Source organism: Micrasema longulum, unplaced genomic scaffold, assembly GCF_059751315.1.
Source record: "Micrasema longulum isolate JH-2025_06_02 unplaced genomic scaffold, ASM5975131v1 h1tg002437l, whole genome shotgun sequence".
NCBI classification, from domain to species: domain Eukaryota; kingdom Metazoa; phylum Arthropoda; class Insecta; order Trichoptera; family Brachycentridae; genus Micrasema; species Micrasema longulum.
In genome coordinates, this window is record NW_028279582.1 from 87775 (window position 1) to 111324 (window position 23550).

The following is a 23550-nucleotide window of genomic DNA, read 5'->3' on the forward strand; positions in this document are numbered from 1 at the left end:
ATATGGATTTTCAAAAATAGGCAAAATAGTGGACGTTACACGTTAATACTAATGATAATAGGTAATGAGCAACGAATGAATATAGTAATGTCAGGAGCAACTCTGAAAAACGCGAAAGAGTTTGTGTGCCTTGGAAGCAGGATCACCAGGGATAAGAGGACAAAAAGAGAAGTCGACTGCCGCATACACCGAGCGAGGCTCGCGTTTAACAAAAAATCAAAGATTTTTGAGTGAAATAACTAAAACTCCGCAAGCAACTTGCCGAGACATATGTATGGAGCATATTGATGTACGTTTGTGAGACATGGTGCCTTTGCCTTACCGAAAGAGATAAAAAAGACTAGAGGCCTTCGAGATGTGGTGCTACAGAAAAATATTAGGAATTTTCTGGAGAGACCACATCACTAATGACGAGGTTCTCAACAGAATCGAAGAAAGGAGGCACCCTATCAAAACCATCTCAGAGAGGCGAGCCCGATGGATCGGCCACATTATGCGCCATGAGGGTCTCCTGCACGACATCATAGAGGGAGTGGCTGAGGGGACAAATTATAGAGGGCGCCCCCGACGGGAATATTTGGAGCAAGTGTGCGAAGACTTTAACTGCGCCTCATATGTCGAGCTGAGGAGGGCTGCAGAAGATAAAGACCAATGGAGGACGAGATGCGGGACTTTGCTGCAAACCAATCCCCAGGATTGAGACTGCAAAGAAGAACTAATTATTTATTTGCCATGGTTGATAAAATAAAAAATAAAAATATTTATCGCTTTATTGAATTGAAACAATAATAAAATACAAAAATATTGATAATTTAGTCACAAACTGTTCCCTTGATGGCATCGGACACCTTTACTCTGCAATAAAAAAACGAACGCATTACTTTAAAATTTAGGATCACTATGCTAGCCCTTCACACAGTATTATGGGAAGCTAAGGACGTCATACCTTCACCATGTCAGTATAATTGAAGATAAATTCTCCCGAGCGATTGCGAAGATACACTACCGATCTCCTATCTTTAAGTTTTAGGTATGTACAGGTCTCGGTACACATATCTACGCACTAAAGTGACATAGCTTTATAATGACATCATAGTTGAAGACAAATTCTCTCAAGCGATTACGGAGATACACTACCGATCCTCCACCATCAAGCTTAGATGTAAGTACATCGGTTCGTACAACTGACAAACTGACGGTGTTATTATTTTACCGTTCTGAGGTTGGCACTTTTTTTCATAAAAGTCTATAGAAAATATGAAAGAAAAAAAAGTAAATTTTGAAGTCGAATTACATTTTGATATAGTTATATGTGACAGTAGTCAGTTTTGAAAACGAACGCCTAGATGCACAGATAATGTGGCTAGATTCTGCCCTATTAATATATAAGAGCATCTAGGTGTAGAAATGTTGTCACTATAAAGAAATAATTTACATTTACATTAAATTTACCATGTTTGTGTCAGTGAAATCTGTATAATATAATTATGGTTTTGTCAAATTCGTTTTATAAATAATCATATTTTGCCACTATATGGCACTGGATTAAATTGAAATAATTACCTATAGAGCCTGAAGTTGACGTCCTCCGGGTTGAGGTTAGAGTATATGAAGATGGGTAGTCTATTTGTCATGATCCAGATATAGTTCATATTGTCAATCTTCAGATCTGAAAATAAAAAATATTTTATTTTACTTATTAGATATTCTAATAAATTTAATTCCACGAGTAGGTACTGGGCATAAATTAACCACTGAATACGTCTCGCACACTTGCGATGTTTCTGCAATCTCCGAATCAGATTAGACAACACAACATGTTTTTTTCTCGCTCGTTGTAAAAATTCGCTGTTGTAATATATAATTAACTCCCTAGCGGTCCAAGGACCGTCCATATAAAAAAATGTGTGATAAGGCATTAGTTTTCGCGAAAAATCGGTGAAAACTTATTTAAATCAATTTTCAAAAGCGCATATCATCACCTGATGGATACATAAATCTGTCAGCATCTTTAGCTATAATTCCGAGAGTCTTGGGAGAGAGGGGTTTCTTCATGTTCCAACAGGACAACGCGTTGCTCCCAACCTGGGCTCCGAACATGACACCCGCTTTCGCACTAACGGCGTGCATGGTGGTCTGTGTTGCCGGGCCCTTGTAGCCCACAATCTGTAAATAAAACAAAAGATAAAGCAAGTGAATACACTCATATTTTGAGTTTGTTTAAATTTTTGTATACAAGGACCGGAATTAACTTCCTAGGGAGCTTTTTTCTCGGGGGAGCCTCAGAGGGGAAAAGATTACTGCAGCGCAATACTGTGAGACCCTACGAAAGCTCAAAAGGGCAATTCAAAACAAACGGAGGGGAATGTTGACAAAGGGAGTGTGTTTGTTGCGCGACAACGCCCGCCCGCACACGGCTAACACCACCGAGGCGTGTTTGAACTCATTTGGTTAGAACATTTTGAATCATCCTGCATACTCCCCTGGCTTAGCGCCTTCAGATTTTCATCTTTTCACCTTCCCGAAGACTCACATTGGTGGGCGAAATTCTAACCCATGAAGAAGTGAATCAAGAGGTCTCGAATTGGACGAAGGAGATGGCGGGAGAGTTCTATGAGGAAGGCATCAAAAAGCTTGTGCCACGATTTACAACCTGCATGGGACGGGAAGACGACTATGCGGAAAATAAGTAATACATGTACGAACAACGTACTGTAATTTTTCTTAAAATTAGTATTTTAAAAGAGGTTTTATAAACGAAGTTGTGGTCATTATTTGTGCCCATTTCGTAAAAAAAAAACTTTAAAGCTCTATTTCTGAAGATTTGTGTTTTAGTCTGTTTAATAGAAATGAACTGAAGCAAAGATGTGGCGAGAAGCCTGCTAATTAACAATTATGTATTAAACTTGTAAATGAAGTTAAATATTTATATATGTAATTCCTCTGTACGTGTGATGTCACCGAGCTCCTAAACGGCTCAACCGATTTACGTGCGGTTTTCAGAGAAATATAGATCTTTGCGCTGTGCGTGTTCGTAGATATTAAAATCTTCAATCCAATATGTAAAAAAACAAGTAAGGAGCATAAATGTTTCACTCATCGATCTACCAGAGTTACATTCGAGGAAAATGCATTTACAAAAAAAATGAAATATGTTGTTTTTTGTGTATAAAAAAAGTTCGTTTTTGAATGTTTACAAACAACATTTGTTTTTTGTGGATCTCAATCAGATTCTTTAATTAAATTCCTTATAATTTCTAACCATTAATTTCTTTTTACTGGATTTTTGGTAATACTAAAATAATATTAAAATCAATACATTTAAAAAAATCGTATTCCTACATAAGTACACCCCTCTGTTGGTGAGAAGACCGGAGTTTGACGTTTGCAAAAAGAATACAATATTTGAAAAAATATTCATTTTCTGTTTTGGAATTCAAACCTAAACAAGTACCTAGGTACCTACTTAAATTCAATAATTGAATATCAACAATCTTTAGTTTTGAAATTTAATCACGAACAAATACCTAGGTACCTGCTTATCAATGAAAAGTCTTTTTCCCATGTAATAACAGGCAAGCCAACGTTCGGGCAGGACAACGTCTGTCGAGTCCGTTAGTTTCTTATATAAAGTTAGTTACTTTGAAGTCGTTTTCATGGTAGAATCTTGTGGCCAGGGTCCTGTTCTTCAGTACAGCAGAACTGACTGCTCTCTCCCGGCAGCTCGCCATGGCGTGGAAGTACACCGTGCGTTGTCCGTCCGGCTGCCGCGCGCCCAGCGCTATGCTGAACACGCCGTCGTTCCACGAGTAGCGGAGCCCTGCACAGCAATATAGTGTCATTTATTATAACTTCTTATCCTTCGATCTTATTCGTATTCTGAAGAATGCGGGTCAGTGGTATAACGAGCTGTATGAGGTCAGTTTCTTGGATATGTTAAAATCAATGGCGAGCTACTTTCGAAATATAAGCCAATGCGTCTCCTACGATATATTCGTATCAGAATGTTTCTAAACTTTCTCGGGTGTCTCGCGAGGCTCTAACATGGGTCCATTGTTTTCTATTTTCATAAATAAAATTAAAAAAGTAATTTAAGACTTTCTCAAAAGTGACAACTTCGGATAATTTTCGTCTTTTCCAAACTAATATATTTATAAAATATTAAATTTGAACGGGGAAGGCGAAAAATACTTAGGTTCAATGTTTCCAAGCGTTCGGTCTCGTCCTTTGCCCAAAAAACTCTATTGTTTCGCTACAAAATGAATGACCATAATCTGATATGAACATCAAATGTTGAGGATCTGGGCGTTAGATTTGTGAGCACCCTGACATTTCATGATCACAAAGAGGCAATCATTGGTAAAGAACTGGAGATATTAAGATTCGTTCTGCGTATTGCTTGGGTTTTCAAAAATACCCGTGTACTGGGAACTCCTTAGAACTCTTTGGCGAGTGAGTAGACTTGAGAGGGCTCGATGATTTGGGGGCCACATGGAAATCCAATAAAAGTTAAAAAAAGTGTGGGTAGTATCCTTGGTTCTACCCTACCGAGTTTCTCTCGGGTATGCTCGGCTACAACAGTTTAGAAAAAAGAAAGAATGTGTATTTGACTATAAATGTTTATTCATTGTTGCGCAGTATGCCCAATAATCCTGAGATTATGATGAGCATTGGTTTGTATGTTCCTAATATTTACCCAAGACAGCGTCAGCATAGATTTTTTCACATTCCAACATGCAGGACCAACCTGCCGACGGTTATGCCTTTTGAAAGCCCTTTACTGAACAACATCGCTCGGATGTTGATCTGTTCCATGTATCCAAGAGAAGAGCCTGAGCCCAAGCTGGCTTCACCCATGTGTCCTTGAAGGGTGATAAATAAATAAATTTACCATTCAAGTTGAAATCGCCTTCTTCCGGGTCAAAGTTAAAGTAATTATGGCTGACTCTCCAAGACTTGTTCTCCTTCAGGCTGTAAACGACTACTCCGTATGTGGCCAAGTCAGGAATGTATGCAAATGCGTCAGAACAGTCATTTTTATCCACATCAACTGTGATACTGGCAAAACCTGGAACATTAATTTTTTTTTAACGAAAATAATTTTAGTGGAGTTCTAGACATTTCCTTGTGGTACCCCAGTACTTAAGTTTACTATTGTTATATAATATTACCTGTAGCAGTTCCGTCAACCAAGTCATCTGGCTGTAGTTCGTACCTTTGTAGGAGAGTATCTGTTTTGAGATCGTAAATGACCAAAGCTGGCTTTTGGATGGTACGGAAATTACCTATAATAAAAAAACGCGGGTTAATTTGTCTTCTAACCTTTTCTGAACCTTATGAGAAAGTTCAGCGATTAAAGAGAATCCAATTTTTAACAGACTATCAAAATAAGCCAAAAAATAATATCATATTTTTCTGTACCTGTGGTTTTATCATCGCTACGACTTTTGACATTTCAAAAATCCCCACCGAAACTTTGAAATTACACCGTCCGCGACGTCAGGAGTTCTGGTTGGAAAGTGATCAAAACACGTCATCGTCATTCCCTTTCCACACCTAATGGTGCATAGGGCACTGCATTGGTTCACTAATCGCAGCGTATCTTGATCATTTTTGTTACGTGAAGGTAATATGATCAGTCTTACGCTTCAGGTACCAGTCCAGAGACTGTAAATTTTTTTAGTATAAAAACCCCTCTTAAATAAATATTTCATCAACCATGTCGGGAATCGAACCCGAGACTTCTTGCATAGTAGGCAAACGTGCTGACCACTATACTACGGGCTGACTCAAAATAAATCAGTACGGTGAAACATAACAGACAAGAAGAAAAATAAAACATGAGTTTAACTGAGGTTTATTGTACGAACAGCTCACTTGCACGCATTCTACAACATCGTTTGACATGGTTGAATTAGCTTGTTCTGACGAACAGTTTGCTTTTGATACTACAAACACGTGGTAACATAAACCCTTGACGTAGAAAAGCTTTTCGTTTTTATTAAATCCTATTCATACATATTTTTTAAAATTAGCCTTAATAATTATTTACAATAAATTTTTTTACTGCGTAAAAAAAATTGTATTAGATTTTTCGTAGCACCGAACTTCCTCATTGTCTGACGATTTCTCGTGGAACACTCACCAGGTATTTCCATGACTCCGATGTCCACAAGCCACAGCCGGTCGCAGGAGTCTACCCTGGTCCTGTAGACGCTGACGAGCGGGTTGGTACCGCTGAGGCGGTTCGCCTCTAGGCTTGGGTAAGGACGGAGGGCTGGACTTTTGCTGCGAGAACGATCTTTGGACAAACTCACATAGTTCAATGTTGCGGGAACACCTGAAAATGAATATTGTATAAAATTCTTAGATATTCACGGTTGATTGTGTCGGTTAGTCCAAGAGCATAACACCGATTTAGGAACCAGCAGATTTTTACGGATGTAGATTAAAAGTCCTTAAGCAACTTCTCCAATCACAATGGAAGTGGACCGCGATTGTAAACTCGCGTATGGGCATTGGAAAGATTAGTTTATCATTGTCACCTGGCCAAACGCTAAACATCAAAGTGAAGTCGACGCAAGTCGAGTTTCAATTTGTATATTTGTCGACCACTTGCATTACTTGTCTAAAACAGAAACATGCCCATCGGCATCAATCATTATTTTATTGACAAAGAATAATATTCTAAAACCTTGGAATACGAGGTGACGTATTTAGATGGATTTCATCATACGTAAGCAACAGAAGCTAAGCTGTTATACTCGGAGGTTTTAGATCCAACTTTATAGATATCACATCAGGAGCTCCTCAAGGGTATCACTCAGGTCTGTTACTCTATAATGCGTACCTTTATGATATATATGCAGTTATCCATAATTTCTTAATGTATGCAGACGATGAAAAAATACATCGGAATTTCAAAGATACTAGCGAATGCCATAATGATGATCTTTACCGACTAACAGATAACTCTGAAAAATAATCATAAATGTGAGTCTTCAAATGTTTACTTATTTATTTTTCACGTAGTTCCAAACCTATTTCATATCAACATTTTATAAGTGGTGACTTGGTAGTAACCAAGTTTGGTTAAGTTATACAACGAGTTGAAATTGTTCGCGATCTTAGTGTGATACTAGATAAAAAACTTACGTATGAAAACCACATCGATAATATAGTGAATCGAGCATACAGAAACTTAGGTTTGATTATCCGCAGTTATCAAGTTTTTAATGACATTTGTAGTAAAAATATATTGAACTTCGCTTATATTTGCAGTCTCCTTGAATATGCCTCCTCTGTATGGTCTCCTCAGTATTGCACACACAAGGATGAATAACTTTACTATGAATAATAGCCACCATCTCAGGGGCCCCTCTTCTCCCCCAATCATAGGAAAAACCTCCTGACAAACCGAATTGTGGAGCAATGGAATGGCCTTCCCAAAAATGTGATTGTTGCACTCTCAGTTAGTGAGTTCAAAAGTCATCTGGATGAACGGTAATATTTTCTACGTTTAAAACACAGTTCATTAGATCTAATTGTGCTCAGAAAATAACGGGAATTTTTCAATTTCACGGGTTCGGAGAGTCCAATTGTATTTTTTAAATATTTATTATGTTGGTATACATGCCCCTGAAGTATGCTCAAATTTTTAGTTGTATTAATTTTTTACTTTGTCTCTGGCAACCGCTAAGGTTAGACGTGTTCGGCGTGCTCGGCGATTTTCGGCTTGGCGATCCAGAATGCCTCCCCTGGGACGATGGAGCCTTAGTTTAGACGTCATATCCGTAAACCCACCTTTTGTCACCTGTTATAACACGTTTCAGTAATTCTGCATCGTCGTTGACTTCATTTAGTGACACCTGAGCGACTTCCATTCGCCGCTGTTTTTGTTCAAAATTCAACAATTTTGGAACAAATTTTGTTGCCACGCGTTTCATACCCAAAACATTCGAAAAAATTTCATGGCATGAGCCGATTGATATACCAACATCATCAGCGACTTCTCTAATTGTGATTCGGCGATCGTTCATAACCATTTTATTAACTTTTTCCACGTTTTCATCGGTTGTTGATGTGCTGGGGCATCCGGGCCGTTCGTCATCTTCAACGTCTTAACGGCCATCTTGGAAACGCTGACCACTCGTAAATTCTTATTTTACTCATAGCAGACTAACCATAGGCCTCTGTTAGAATTTCACATACTTCGTTACACTTCATTTTATTTTTTACACAAATTCTTTGATCCATTTTTTTGAACAAACAAATATCGCCGAGCTCATAAAAGCAGGACTAACCTTAGCGGCTGCCACAGACAAAGCAATGAACGAATTCAGCTGAAAATTTTAGCGTACTTCAGGGGCATGTATACCAACATATTAAACAATATTGACAATCGGACTCTCCAAACCCGCGAAATTGAAAGATCCCCTTTATTTTCTGAACAAACCTCGTACACGCATCAGTTTAATAGTTGCTGAAGTAATAAACACTGCATTTCCGTTGGGTATGCTGGGAACATGACAATATTTTGTAACTAAGAAGGTATGGTTTCTTACTGACCCATTTGTCAGGCTGATAAGAGGTTATATCGAAAACTCACCTATTTTGGAAGATAGATATCTCTAAAAGCAACAGCACGGGCTGTGTGACCTTCCGGCTTCCAGAATCAACCTGTATCTGGTTATGCGGATTTAACGAGCAGTCAGGCACCTGAACATTATGACTTTGGAGATGGACATCTTTCAAATCCGTGAATCTAAGAGTATATTTGAGGGGCAAATACTTTTGCTATTGGAGAGAATTGTGCTTTTTCAAGGGTTCCTGGCCTGATATGTTGTCCCAATTTAACGCCTTAATTGTTCTGTTTTATTCACGTACTGCATTTACATGTCATATACTGGCAACTCATGTAAGACTGTGAATATTTCGTTCCTACCCAAATCCTTCCTATTTCAAAAACTTGTACTTCTACCGTCCTGTGAGCAAGTCACATGTAAAAAGTTGCCTCTCTGATAAATCTTTATCATATCCTGCGTCAGCATATTTCGTACAAAGTGAAGTACAGTGTTATTTATATAAACAGCTAAATTATACAGTTCATCGTCATCTACACGATACCGGTATCCGTGCTGCAGAAATAGTGAAGTGCTTCATATAAGAAACAATCGGAAGAACGTTAAAAGTGAGTAACAATCTTCATACAGTCCACTAAACTCTAAACCCCGCTTTCATCAGTGCTCAATGCCTGAAAGGCACTAAACTGACCATACAATTATAATGAATGAAATTGAATTTGTAAAATAATAATGGACCGCGGACTCACGCACGGGCATCGGAAAGATTAATTTATTTTTGTCACGTGGTCAAACGCTAAACATCAAAGTGTCAATATCAACGCATTTCAATTTGTTGATCACTTGTATTCTTCGCGTAAAACAGAAACACTATTAAATGAATACAAACCCTCTCTCCGTCTCGGGACCGTTATGAACACTCTGTCTTCCCAGATGTCAACTCCCATGGGAACATTATTGTACTTGGTATAGAAACTCGGATCGCTGGAGTTCTCAGCGTCGTTCGCTTGGGCTGGCTGATCTGAAAACAAATAAGACATTATGAAGAAATATGCGAATAACGTAGGAGTCAAGTGGTTTTTAAAATCAACTTACTTAAAGTAACAGATACTAAAAGTAAGTTGGGAACACGAATGGGGAATCCCATTGCGACTGGTGAGAGTGGTGAGACATTTGATTCAATAATGTGACTAACTTCGAGGAGTAACTTTGCCTTCAGAATTTATTTATTTATTTATTCAGGTTATTTACTGCACATTATTTGAGACATAAGTCCCAACTCCATGGGACTTAAAGTCCTGTGTTAAGTTGGGACGAGCAATAAGTTGACACAGACAGAAATTATTCAATTTAGTATCCATTAAAAATAATTGTTGTTTGTAAAAATGCAAGCTTTTTTTTAATGTACAAAAAAATTCATTCTTCGAATTTTTTGGAATATGCATTTTAGTCGAATCCCTGGAAGTTCGATGAAAAACACATATTCGCTCCTATCTTTTTTTCTAATTAACATAATGAAGATATTATTATTTACAAACCTAATTCATGTAAATTAGATTATTTTGCAAAAAAATCGCATGTAAATTGGTCCAATAGTTAGTTACGGAGTCGATAAAGGACAAACTTTCATTTATTCATTTTAGATATAGATTTCTGTTTTCTTACCTGGAGCTGCGTCTTCTTCAGGGAATACTAAGCCAGATGCAGATGAGTTACCGGGAGCACTCGAGTACCGATTCGAAGTTCCTGAAATTATAACAATCTGTTAAATGAAGGTAAGAAGATTGCAGTACTCGCCAGCTAGCAGATGGACGCTCAAATTTAGCTTCTTTTACTGGTTCGCGGATTTGGCGTTGCTATGCGCCCACCTGGATTCGCGACTTCCTGAGAGTAGCCATCGAGTCCAAAGCACTCGTCTAGGATTCTGGTTCTTTTTCTGTGTGTCCAGTTGGATTAAGAATACAGGTCTAAGAATCTTATTATAATGAATTATTAACTCTTAAAAGGCTATGCTAAACAATTCATTTGCATGGGGCGCTGTAACATCGTGTTACCTCAAGTAAAAGACATTATATTTTGAAGTTAAAACATTGAAAAAATCCTAGAGTTGAATAATTCCGTATGGTGAATGCTACACAGTGGGTAAAGTGGCCACTTAAACCAGCCGATGACAGGTCATAAGCCCTGTCACTGCCACTTCTATATTACCTTAAATAAAATGTTCTTCATCTCTGTTGTAATACGTTAATAGAACGTTATCATTTAAATAAATACGCGTAACAGAGATATAAAAAGTCTTGCACCCTCGTGTACCTACCCCTGTGCAGACCCTCGTATAATAAATGATATTTTTAAGTTACCCGGCTTTTCAAAGTTGTAAGCGATCTGCTTCCAGGCAAACACCTCTTCAAGTTTGTCGACGCCGATTTCATCAGCCTTACGCTTCGCATGTTGGTGGTCATCGTCCCTGTGACGAGCCCGGCATGAAGTCACCAGGAGACCAAACAGCAGAGTGCTCAGTAACATTTTATGCATTACTTTCTGGAAAGGAATTTACACATTTTAACCAGTGTTTTTTACACATTTTTAATACTATCTATAATATGAATACTCCAAAATTGATTGATTACGTCTGTACCTTATACTTGCGCACAGGAACTTGTGTCTTATTTCGAGGTATCAACGCTAAATCAGGGTCATTTTCGTGTGTTGAAATTTTATATTCGAACGGAATAATAATTATCTCTCTATATTTTTTTCATTCATTTCCACTCCTAATGGTGCATAGGGCACTGCATTAGTAAACCAATCGCGGCGTATTTCGATCATTTTTGTTACATGAAGGTGAGATGATCCATCTTACGCTTCAGGTGCCAGTCCAGGCACTATAAAATATTCTAGTGTTAAAACACCGCTTAAAATAAATATTTCATATCAACCATATCGGGAATCGAACCCGAGACCGAGATCTCTCGCATGACAGGCAAACGTGCTGACCATCATGATACATCACGAGGCCGACATTTTTTTATACCTATCCAGAATAAATTCATTGCGTCGTGTCCCTTATACTCGCGCACAGGAATTCGAGCCTTATTATCGTGGTATCAACGCTAAATCAGGATGAATTTCGTCTGTTAAAATTTTATATCCAAACGGAAAAATAATTATCTCTTTATATTCGTATTTCGAAATATTTATTTATATATTTCACAGAAACAAACAGTCAACTATGATACAATAATATAAAAAAAATATACGGCTTAAAGACAGACCAGCGAAGTTACTAAATAATAATCATACATATTAAATTGTGGTACAACAAAAGGGTGTATTTGTGTGTATGAGAGTAAGTGTTCGTGTGTGTGTAAGCGTGAGCATCATTAAATAGCAAGTGGCAGCGTATCGCAGCCAGAAATAATAAGTCTTAAATTATTTTAAAATAAATTAGGGGCGTGTTATATACATCAAGAGATAAAAAAAGCATTATAGCTAACTATCGTTCTTGTTTTTCCTCTATCGTTCTTGCTCTAAAGCAAGAACGATAGAGGAAAAAGTGTTTTGCATAGTTAGTGATACAGACTGGCAGATGGAATAAATACTTATTTTTTGTCATATTTACATAATTATTTTTTTTAACATGAGAATATATATTATTATTATCACAATAATATTTCAACAATATTTTGAGTTTGTCCAAATTTTTGTAGACAAGAACTGGATTTAACTCCCCGGGGAGCTGGTTATATTAACATATTACAACAGAGATGAAGAACATTTAAGAGAAGGTTAGGAGAAGATTATATTCCTTCAATTCTTTCATCTGTTGATGTTTGTGAAGTTAAAGAGCTGAAACCTTTATTTATGCTGGTGGATGTTTAAATATAGGCAGAATGGTGAATGTTACACAGTGTGTAAAGTGGCCACTTAAACCAGCCATTGAGAGGTCATAAGCCTTGTAGATGCCTAGACTTCTATATAACCTTCTCCTAAATGTTCTTCATCTCTGTTGTAATATGTTACAATAATATTTGTTTGTTTATATTAACCCACAATTTGATTTTCTTAAATGAGCCAGGTAATAAATTTTTCCAACGTTATCGAAAAAAGATTTACCTCAATTTTTTTTATTTAAAAGCTGTGAATCATCAACCGTGTCGGGAATCGGGCCCGAAACCTCTTGCATGGTAGGCAAACGCGTTGACCATTACACCACGAGGCCGACTAACTTGTTTACTTCAGTAAACATTATATTCGTATAATAATTATCGCGGCATAAAAATTAAAAATATTAGGTGTAACTTTGAACTCTGACATTTTGTAATCTTGATTTAAGATTACGAGACAAATATTGTTAATTGTTACACATTATATTATTGAGTTGTAAATGGAAGTACTACCAAAATGTAAAATAATTACAAGAACGCTATTTCGAGTTTGTCCAAATTTTTGTAGACAAGGACTGGATTCAACCCCCTAGGAAGTTATTAAGATAAATATATTGAAAAAAAAATTTTTGGTTCAAGTTTACAGCGATTTAAACGAGCACTAAATAAATAGTCCAGATCTTGTCTCGATGTTCCTTATATTTGTCAATTTTTATTTTTATTTTTATGTTTTTATTCTTCTTTTATTGTAATATTTAAACCCTATAAATTGTATGAATGGACAATGTCCGTTAATAAATAAATAAACAGAGATAGAAAAATTTTTAGAGAATGCAATATGTAAATCAAGGAATTTACAGGACTTATGACCTGACATTGGGCTGGTTTAAGTGGCCGCTTTACACACCGTGTAACATTCACCATTCTGTCTATGTTAAAGCGTCCATATTTCTTCGATTCTTGCATTTGGTAATCATTGTAAAATTATAATACAATTTTAAAAAATAACTATATTGGACATAGGCTAAACACAATTTTGTTACCATTCGTGTGTGGAATATTGTCATGAGAATGAATGACAATATCCAACAGAGTCCATATAATTTGCCAAACTCACAATGAAAGGGGCAGTGAAAGTAGAAGAGTTAAATTCAATTAAATCGCGTTATACGAAAAAAAAACATTGCGTTTTTTTGTACGAGTGAAACCGTTAGAGAGACTAACAACTAACGCAGTAAAGGAGCTGAAACCTTTATCATGTGCCCGCAAACATTTGGTTATACTCAAAACATTGTTGAAAATCTAACCGGTTATTTTTTTAATATACAAATTATGAACTTATTTCACATACCGATCGCTTCTGGAACAACCTTCAGAAGCAACTATTAAACTTGAACTAAGCATCATTTTTGTATGCAGACTTTAAAGTTTGTATAAAAATAAAGATAAACCAATGTAATAAACATTTATATGCAGGGGCGATAGCGAGTAAACCAAACGAGCGATCGCCTTAACGAAAGATCGTAGAAGGTAACCAATTTTTCGGGGTTAAATTTCGTGTAGGCGAACTATCGCATCGCATCAATTTTCTTCAAAACAGGCAAAATATCTCACAGTTTATTTAACGCGTTATATAATATAATAATAATATTTGGCTGATTATAGCGCCATTTTTGTAAAAAATCACCTCAAGGGCGCTTTACAGTTGTATACTTACATTCTAACTAAACTAAAGTGATATATTATTAACATATTACAACAGAGATGAAGAACATTTAACAGAAGGTAATATAGAAGTCTAAGCATCTACAGGGCTTATGACCTGTCTGGTTGGTTTAAGTGGTCACTTTACCCACTGTGTAACATTCACCATTCTGCCCATATTTGAACATCTTTATTCCTTCAATTCTTTCATCTGTTGATGTTTGTGAAGTTAAAAAGCTGAAACCTTCATTTATGCGGGTGAGATTCATCTAATTGAATTTTTTCACCTACATACTAGACTAGGCAACGCCTGAAAATGTTATTTTTTCAATTTCTATACTTCTTCATGGACCAGGTGGATTTATCAACAATATTTTGAGTTTGTCCAAATTTTTGTAGACAAGTACTGGATTCAACTCCCTGGGGAGCTGTTTATATTAACATATTACAGCAGAGATGAAGAACATTTAAGAAAAGAAATTGTTGATAAATCCACCTGGTCCATGAAGAAGTATAGAAATTGAAAAAATACCATTTTCAGGCGTTGCCTAGTCTAGTTTGTAGGTGAAATAATTCAATTAGATAATTCTCACCCGCATAAATAAAGGTTTCCGCTCTTTAACTTCACAAACATCAACAGATGAAAGAATTGAAGGAATATGGATGTTCAAATATGGGCAGAATGGTGAATGTAACACAGTTTGTAAAGTGGCCACTTAAACGACAGGTCATAAGCCCTGTAGATGCCTAGACTTCTATATTACCTTCTCTTAAATGTTATCCATCTCTGTTGTAATATGTTAATATAAACAGCTTTCCAGGGAGTTGAATCCAGTCCTTTTCTACAAAAATTTGGACAAACTCAAAATATTGGTGATATATTATATGTCCAGATTTAAAATTGAGGGTATGATAGTCTCAAGAAGTGGGATTTCAGTTGGGATCTGAACTGACTGGGACTGTCGATGATTCGTAAGTTTGAAGGCAATCGGTTCCAGGCAGAGGGGCCGGCGGCGGCAAAAGCGCGATCTCCAAATCTAGTGTTTGGGGAGCGCCGGATTTCGACAAGTTTTCCTCTTCCTGAAGCAAATGCCGACATAAGAGTAGATTTTCTTTGACATGTATTTTCCCTAATACAAAGGTCCGATAGGTATTTTGGAGCCATTTCATGAAGGGATTTGAATACTGTCCAGCACAGCTTGTATTTTATTCTCTCTGGGCTTTTTAACCAGCGCAAATCTCGAAGATGTTGTGAGATGAGAGAATATTTTTGTACTCCCGTAATAAGCCTCGCCGCTGCATTGAAAACAGATTGAAGCTTATTAGTTGGATATTTTGTGAGATTTGCGTATATTCCATTACAGTGATGTAGACGCGAAACGACATAAGCATTCACAAGAGCTTTAGTTGCATCTATAGGAATATTTCTCCACACGGATTTGATCTGTCGGAGATGGAAGAAACCGGCACTTACCGTTTTATTGACCTGAGAATGAAGAGAAAGATCTGAATCTAAATGAACACCCAGTAGTTTAACATTTATAAATGTTATATATGTATATAAGTATATATATTTATTCTCTTCGGACATCTATCTCCCTTTGTTAACCATGGAGTTGATACAGTGCTTTATTTATTTAGTTTTTTATTGCTTAGTTCTTGGCATGAACACTTGACAAACTTACTACTATGCTCTATTTTTTATAAATTTATTGATATCATTCTAACTTTGCTAGAATTCCACTCGTCCATGCGCTTTGTAGCTGCACGATGATTGGTTATCTACCTTTCATATACCAACTTAAAAATACCTAAATTTTATAAATGGGGTCTAGAATTCCAATCGTCTATGCGCTTAGTAGCTGCAAGACGTGTTGTAATCTTACTCCTTTTTATTATTCATATTATTTTTATTTTTTTTTAGTATCATTAATACACTAAATTTATTTGTCAATTTTTAAAATGTGTAAATGGAGGCTAAATTTCTAACTGTCTATGCGCTCTGTAGCTGCAAGACGTCCTGTAATCTAGCTCCTATCTGTTATATTTTTTTATTGATCTTAATTAAAAACAAGGAACTAGAATCCCAACCGTCCATGCGCTCTGTAGCTGCAAGACGTACTGGGATATTTATTAATTGTACAGCGCCCTTGAGGTGATTTTCACAAAAATGGCGCTATATAAATTATCCAACTATATATTTATATACAAAAAATATTTGAATTTTTTCCACGTTCACCATCAGAAATGATTGCCCTAAAGTTTGCGGTCTGGCCCTGAAACACAGTGTATAAATGATGTATATGTGCACGTCGGACTGATCATGCCCAACTAAAATTGACAAAATCGACGTACCGTTTTCCGTTTTCCGCACTCTAAAACTGAAAAGATTTCGTTGTGTTTTTAAGAAAGATAATCAGAATAAATGGTCGGTAACTTTACTCAACAGACTTTAACTTCACAAACATCAACAGACGAAAGAATTTAAGGAATATAGATGATCAAATATGGGCAGAATGGTGATTGGGCACAGTGTGTAAAGTGGCCGCTTAAACCAGCCAATGACAGGTCATAAGCGCTGCAGATGCGTAGACTTTATTTCTGTTGTAATATGTTAAAGGTAACTTTTCTGTTTTCAAGATTTTTTTAACATATTTGTATACGTACGTTCGAAGATGGCAGATAAAATTGAGCGTTTTTATAGGTTTTTGAATGGTCATGGATTCCATAAGAAATTATTTATCAAAAAAATAAAGTAATGAGTTTTCGTTGGCGTGTTTACGCCAACAATAAATATCCATAATGTGTAAAAAAATCATTTCTCTAAAGCCATAATCCAGAAAGAAAATACGGAAATACGTTGGTATGAATAAAATATAAAAAATGATATTTTTTAAACAAAAACTCGCGATGAATCTTGTCTTGTGCTGAGCCAACAGACGATAATATTATGAAGAGGATACTTTGCTGAAAATTAGCTCCTAGGAACAAGTAAAACTAGTTATTTGTCGCCACACCAACTTATTCCTTAAGCAAACCCTCCACACAACGGCGGAAACATTATGAACAAAATATTGATTTAATATTTGAAGCTTCCATTTTGTGGTCAATTATTTCAACAAATTTCAATATTGTTATTACATATTTTGGATTACCATTACAAACTGCTACACCCAAAATGATATATATTATTTTATTAAAAATGTATTATTATATATAAACTTCGTGAATAAATAAAAACATGCGTTTGGTGACCTGATCTGACCTAATAAAAATTATATCATTATTTATGTTATTAATTTATACTTTTACAATGATATTTTAAATTTGTCCAAATTTTTGTAGACAAGGACTGGATTCAACTCCCTGGGGGAGCTGTTTATATTAACATATTACAACAGAGATGAAGAACATTTAAGAGAAGTTAATATAGAAGTCTAGGCATCTACAGGGCTTATGACCTGTCAATGGCTGGTTTAAGTGGCCACTTCACACACTGTGTAACATTCACCATTCTGCCTATATTTGAACATCTATATTCCTTCAATTCTTTTATCTGTTGATGTTTGTGAAGTTAAAGAGCTGAAACCTTTATTTATGCTGGTGAGATTCATCCAATTGAATTATTTCACCTACATACTAGACTAGGCAACGCCTGAAAATGTTATTTTTTCAATTTCTATACTTCTTCATGGACCAGGTAATTTATCAACAATATTTTGAATTTGTCCAAATTTTTGTAGACAAGGACTGGATTCAACTTCCTGTGGAGCTGTTTATATTAACATTTTACAACAGAGATGAAGAACATTTAAGATAAAAAAATAAAGGTTTCAGCTCTTTAACTTCAGAAACATCAACAGATAAAAGAATTGAAGGAATATAGATGTTCAAATATAGGCAGAATGGTGAATGTTACACAGTGTGTAAAGTGGCCACTTAAACCAGCCGTTGACAGGTCATGAGCCCTGTAGATGCCTAGACTTCTAGACAGAATAACTGGGGTGTCCCGTGCCGAGGGAAACATTTGACAATAAGTAAACATGCCTTGAATTAGTTATTTAACAAAGTTAACATAATGATAAAACAAAAACTGCCTTGGGTCCGGTCCTAGTGAGGTTAATGAAATTATTTTTTACTACGCTTTTTTCCATAGCTGAATGCCTTCGGTATAATTTTAAACAAAATTCAAAATTAGGTGCTTACTTTGGAAAATACAAAACAATCGGCGAAAGAATACGAAGGTGTTGCAGTTTATATTCTCGAGTCGTTTTCGTCCTAAAGGTGCTATATGTAGTGTTAAATATATAAAACTATTCATTTAGTTTAATGTTTAACATATACGAGGGACAGTAGAATGTTTCCGATGCTAGGAAGGTATAAAATATCAGACAGTCTTGTTGGTCTGCAGGGGACAGGTATAATAAATATCTCCGGTTTTACACGCGTTCTTTGATGCATGGGGCACTGCAGTCTCTCTAACCGGTTAAAGATTATTCGATTATTTAGAATAACGGGTTTATTCGCAGCTACTGTTCACAGCGGTCCCAATATCGGTACAATATTCTACGCACGAAGCTCGTTTTGTTTAAGAAATGAGACCAAGGAAAACTGGTCCACAGTTCTCACAATAAACTCGTGTGTCAGTACAAAGGTGCGGATATGATATTTTTTCATACATTATATAAAAAAAATATATACGGAACCGATAGGAATCTGTTATACACAGCATGTTTACATTATAATTTATCAATATGGTCACCCTGCTATAATGTTCATGTTTATAATATGGAAAACATTCAACAAAACTCTTTATTGCTCAACTGTTCGCTCTCTTCTTGAATATGCCTCAGTGGTCTGGTCTCCATTCTATGTCAATCGCATAAATCACATTGAATCAGTCCAACATCGCTTGCTTCGAAAAATAGCGTGGATGCTCGGACTAGAGAGAGATAATTATTCTTATGCTGAAATAGAGTCAATGTTAAATATTTCTAGTCTACAAAAACGTAGAACTAATATTGACTCCATATATATATTCGGCATACTAAATGGTGTAATCGATGTTCCATCATTACTGGGACAAGTGAAATTCAATATTCCGACTCGTAGATTGAGAAACAATGAAGTACTGTTCATCGATCAGCATAGAACAAACTATGGCCTAAATTCTCCAATGACCCGCCTTTGTCGTATTGTTAACTCAAGACAGGATCTGGACTTTTTTGGTTTAAGTTTACAACGATTTAAACGAGCACTAAATAAATAGTCCAGATCTTGTCTCGATGTCCCTTATGTTTGTCAATGCTTCTTTCTTTTTTCTTTAAATGTTTTAAACTACTCTTTTATTGTAATATTTAAACCTTATAAATTGTATACATGGACAATGTCCGTTAATAAATAAATAAATAAATAAATAAACATAAATTTCTACGATATATAAACTACAAACTGAACATTCCAATACAAAATGTAAATTATGACTATTTATTAACACTGCTTAACGTAACAACACTTTCTGAAAGAAGAACCATTAATGATCTCATTGTACTGTATACAATTGTAAACTCTCTTTTTGACGCACCAAAAATACTTGAATTGATTAATTTTAGAGTACCCGCTGTCAACACTGGGAGTACTTTATTGTTTCATTGCTCCAGTACTTCTTCCAACCGACAAAACAATTCCTCGATACCGAGACTGCGTAGTGCGTAGGTTAGGTAACACTTATGGAACGGCTGCGGACATTCTGTCCAATTCTTTACCATCTTATAAGTCCACAATATCAAGTTTATTTGTAGCTGCTCGTCAAAATATTGTTGACAATTCAATTCCATAAATTAAAAAAATACTTGCTTGTTTATTTTTATTACCTTTAACTTGTTTTTTATTTTTACTATTATATCAAAATGCAATTGTAGTTTTGGCAAATACGTATTTCATATTATTTTTTCGTGATAATATATGCTCGCTTGTTTATTAATTTAACTTAAAAATGTCTTTCTTGCTTACCGTAACACTTTATTTATTGTTTGCTTTACAGAATTTATATCTTTGCATTTTTTGTTTATTGCTTACTGTTTTTTCTTGCATGCCTTTGTTATTATTGTTTTTTTATTTTATTTTGTAAAACTTTTAATATTCATATCCTTTTTAACTAATTTCACAATTTTTTTCTGTATATTCTGTTTATTATTTAGTATTTTAGCATGTATTTCATTTTTATTTTTTGTAAATGCCTTTCGGGCGTTAATGAATAAAATAAATAAATAATGTTTCCACGAATTGCTGTTTTTTGTTCAAGTATATTCAGATATTAGAAAAATCCCTTCGCCTCATTCCAATAGAAGCAATATTACTGATGATTGGACTATTAATCTTACATGGATAGCTGGGTCAATGATAATAACTAGCAGGAGAGTTACATGCCAGGAGACTCGACTCAGTTGATTTATTAGAATGAAAATTCACCCTTTTGAGCTTCACAATTTATTTTTTGCTTTAGAAATCTAAATATAATAATGAACCGGGTATGATCCCGTGGCTAGTGTCGCGGACCTAGGGATCAAATGTCCAAACTTCTGTCAGTTAGTTTTTTTTTTAATTACACCACTATTGCCATTTAGCGGCCGACCTGTGAAACGTTGAACCAAAATTTTAATTAATGTTCGAATCACTACGATCTCAAATCAACTCGCTCACGAAACTTTTTGCTTCGGCAGTGCAAATACTAAAAAAAATGAATTTCACCAGTGGGCAAAATAAGCCCGTATAGGACAGACGCAACCGATCATTTCTAGAGTGATAATATTTTGGAAGATATTTGGCTGATTAACATAGCGCCATTAGATTCTCCTTACTATTTTGCAAATGCAATATATCGTTTTATTTTTATTTATTTTATTTATTTGACACTTTATATACATATACAATATATATACATATATCAAACAAGAATGTTCGGATTACTCTCGTAACAGTGAAGTTGCCTTAAGTAAGTAATACTTCCTTTATTTATTTATTTTCACACTTTGTATACATATACAGTTCATATACGCATGCATAAGGGCGGGCATATTGCCTTAAGGCAATTTCTTCCTACATACCCAAACCGTTCAGTTTGAGAAAATTATAAATACACGGACATATTGAATCTTACAATTTCATACAAAAATTAAAAGCGAAGATTAACAAAAATAAATAAATATATAAAAAATTAACACTATACTATGAAGAGAGGAGAGGGGATGGGAAGGAAAGAAGGAAAGGATAAAGGAACAATTTAAATATTTAGATGGTGACATTTCAATCTTGACTTAAATGTAAATAAAGAAGGGGCGTCTTTAGAGACGCATGTTAGCATTAGCGGGTAGATTATTCCACAATCGAGCGGCTACTACTACGAAAGAGGAGGCGAGAAAATTAGAAATATATTTTTTCATAGTAAACGCCGAGTTTTCGCAAGCGAACTGTATTTATTTACGAAGAAAACAAACCGACACAAGCGTTGACTTAGAGATTACACACGCGTTGACTCATGACCGCGATAATATAAGCATTGTGATCGCTCAAATGTAAAGCGTGTTTTTAAGCACGTCGATAGTTATTTGCGATCGAGCTACTGGGCGGATTGAGAGCCATTCGCTCTGTCTGTTGAAATTCCTAGTATCTAAATCTGACAACTTTCTTTTAAGACGCCCTTCCGAATGGCCAAAAGATTGATTCCTTAAGATAATTCCACCATTAATTTGTTTTGTTTATTATATACATAAATGATATTGTCGAAACATTAAAATATTCAAAAATAAGACTCTTTGCAGACGATGCCTTAATATATATATCGGGAGAAAATTATAAAACAATTATGGACAGACTAAATCATGATCTTGATAGTGTATCACTGTGGCTAAAAATTAATAAATTAAAATTAAATGTTAACAAAACTAAATATATGAATATAGGAAACAAAAGAATAGAAATTACACCATCAATTGTAATAGAAAATGAAAAACTTAATGAAGTCACTGAAATGAAATATTTAGGTGTAATGTTGGATTCAAAACTTACATTTCACCAAAACGCTAAGATGGTAATAAATAAGATTGCAAAAAAATATCAATTTTGGGAAGGATCAGAAGATTTATTGATAAGGACTCCTGCAAAACTATCTACAAAGCAATTATTGAACCACGCGTTAACTACTGTAGTAGCATATTATTTTTATCAAACAAAGAAAACATAGATAAACTAACTGTATTACAAAATAAAGCCTTTAGAATCATTTTGAAAAAAAAAACAGATACACGAGGGTAAAGTCGATGGTAAATGAAAAGAAATTATTAACATATAAACAAAGAATATTTTACAATACAATGATATTTGTTCATAAAATTATAAACTCTAATAAAAAAACAGAATTTTGAAAAAAAATTGATCGGAACCAGCATGAACACGATCACAATACTAGAGAAAAGAACAAAATTAGACTTCCATTTAGGAAAAAGGCAAAGTCACAAAATTCAATTTTATTTAAAGCAATTAAAAAGTATTACGAAATGGAAAAAAATATTTATGAAGAAAAAAACATATCAAAATTTAAAATAATGGTCAAGACATATGTGATAAACAACTTATAAATTAAAGATATTTGCAATGTTATTATTAGAACACACATAACAATATGTATGATATGTGTGCCCTACTTTAAGATTTAAATAAATAAATAAAAAAAAATTAATAACATCCTGTATTAGCAAACAGTCCGTTCGAACGGCCAATCGAAGGTAAGTGGGAAAAAGTACCTTATGATAATTTGACCACGCGCAGTTTTTCAACGCGGTTTTACATTTATTTACTTATTTATTTTGAAACTTGAAATAGGGCACACATACACATATGGGTGGGCCGATATTTTTTTTTTACGAATTTTGAAATGAAAGGGGTCTAAAAAGGTGCCTTTTGGATTACTCGGAATGCAAAAAATATTTGATACTAAAAAAATATTTTGAGTTTGTCCAAATTTTTGAAGACAAGGACTGGATTCAACTCCCCGGGGAGCTGTTTATATTAACATATTACAACACAGACGAAGAACATTTAAGCGAAGGTAATATAGAAGTCTAGGTCATTGTCTACAAAAATTTGGACAAACTCAAAATATTGTTGATAAATCCACCTGGTCCATGAAGAAGTAAAGAAATTGAAAAAATATCATTTTCAGGCGTTGCCTAGTCTAGTTTGTAAGTGAAATAATTCAATTAGATGAATCTCACCCGCATAAATAAAGGCTTCAGCTCTTTAACTTCTCAAACATCAACAGATGAAAGAATTGAAGGAATACAGATGTTCATTTGAATATTTATGACATTTAAGTTTGT

At 35.1% G+C, this 23550-nt stretch overlaps 1 protein-coding gene across 1 annotated transcript; it reads right to left on the bottom strand.

Moving 5' to 3' along the window:
* Window positions 1–755: 755 nt before the first annotated feature.
* On the bottom strand, window positions 756–13950 carry LOC148272209 (L-dopachrome tautomerase yellow-f2-like). Its single transcript, XM_088240356.1, has 11 exons — window positions 13821–13950; window positions 10943–11123; window positions 10248–10328; window positions 9472–9603; window positions 6146–6340; window positions 5172–5285; window positions 4892–5068; window positions 3642–3820; window positions 1983–2166; window positions 1564–1669; window positions 756–855 (listed from the first exon to the last, which is right to left on the bottom strand). Exons 2-11 carry the CDS (start codon window positions 11115–11117, stop codon window positions 813–815), a joined length of 1386 nt encoding a protein of 461 aa, XP_088096482.1. The 5' UTR covers window positions 11118–11123; window positions 13821–13950; the 3' UTR covers window positions 756–812.
* Between the last annotated feature and the right edge of the window lie 9600 nt (window positions 13951–23550).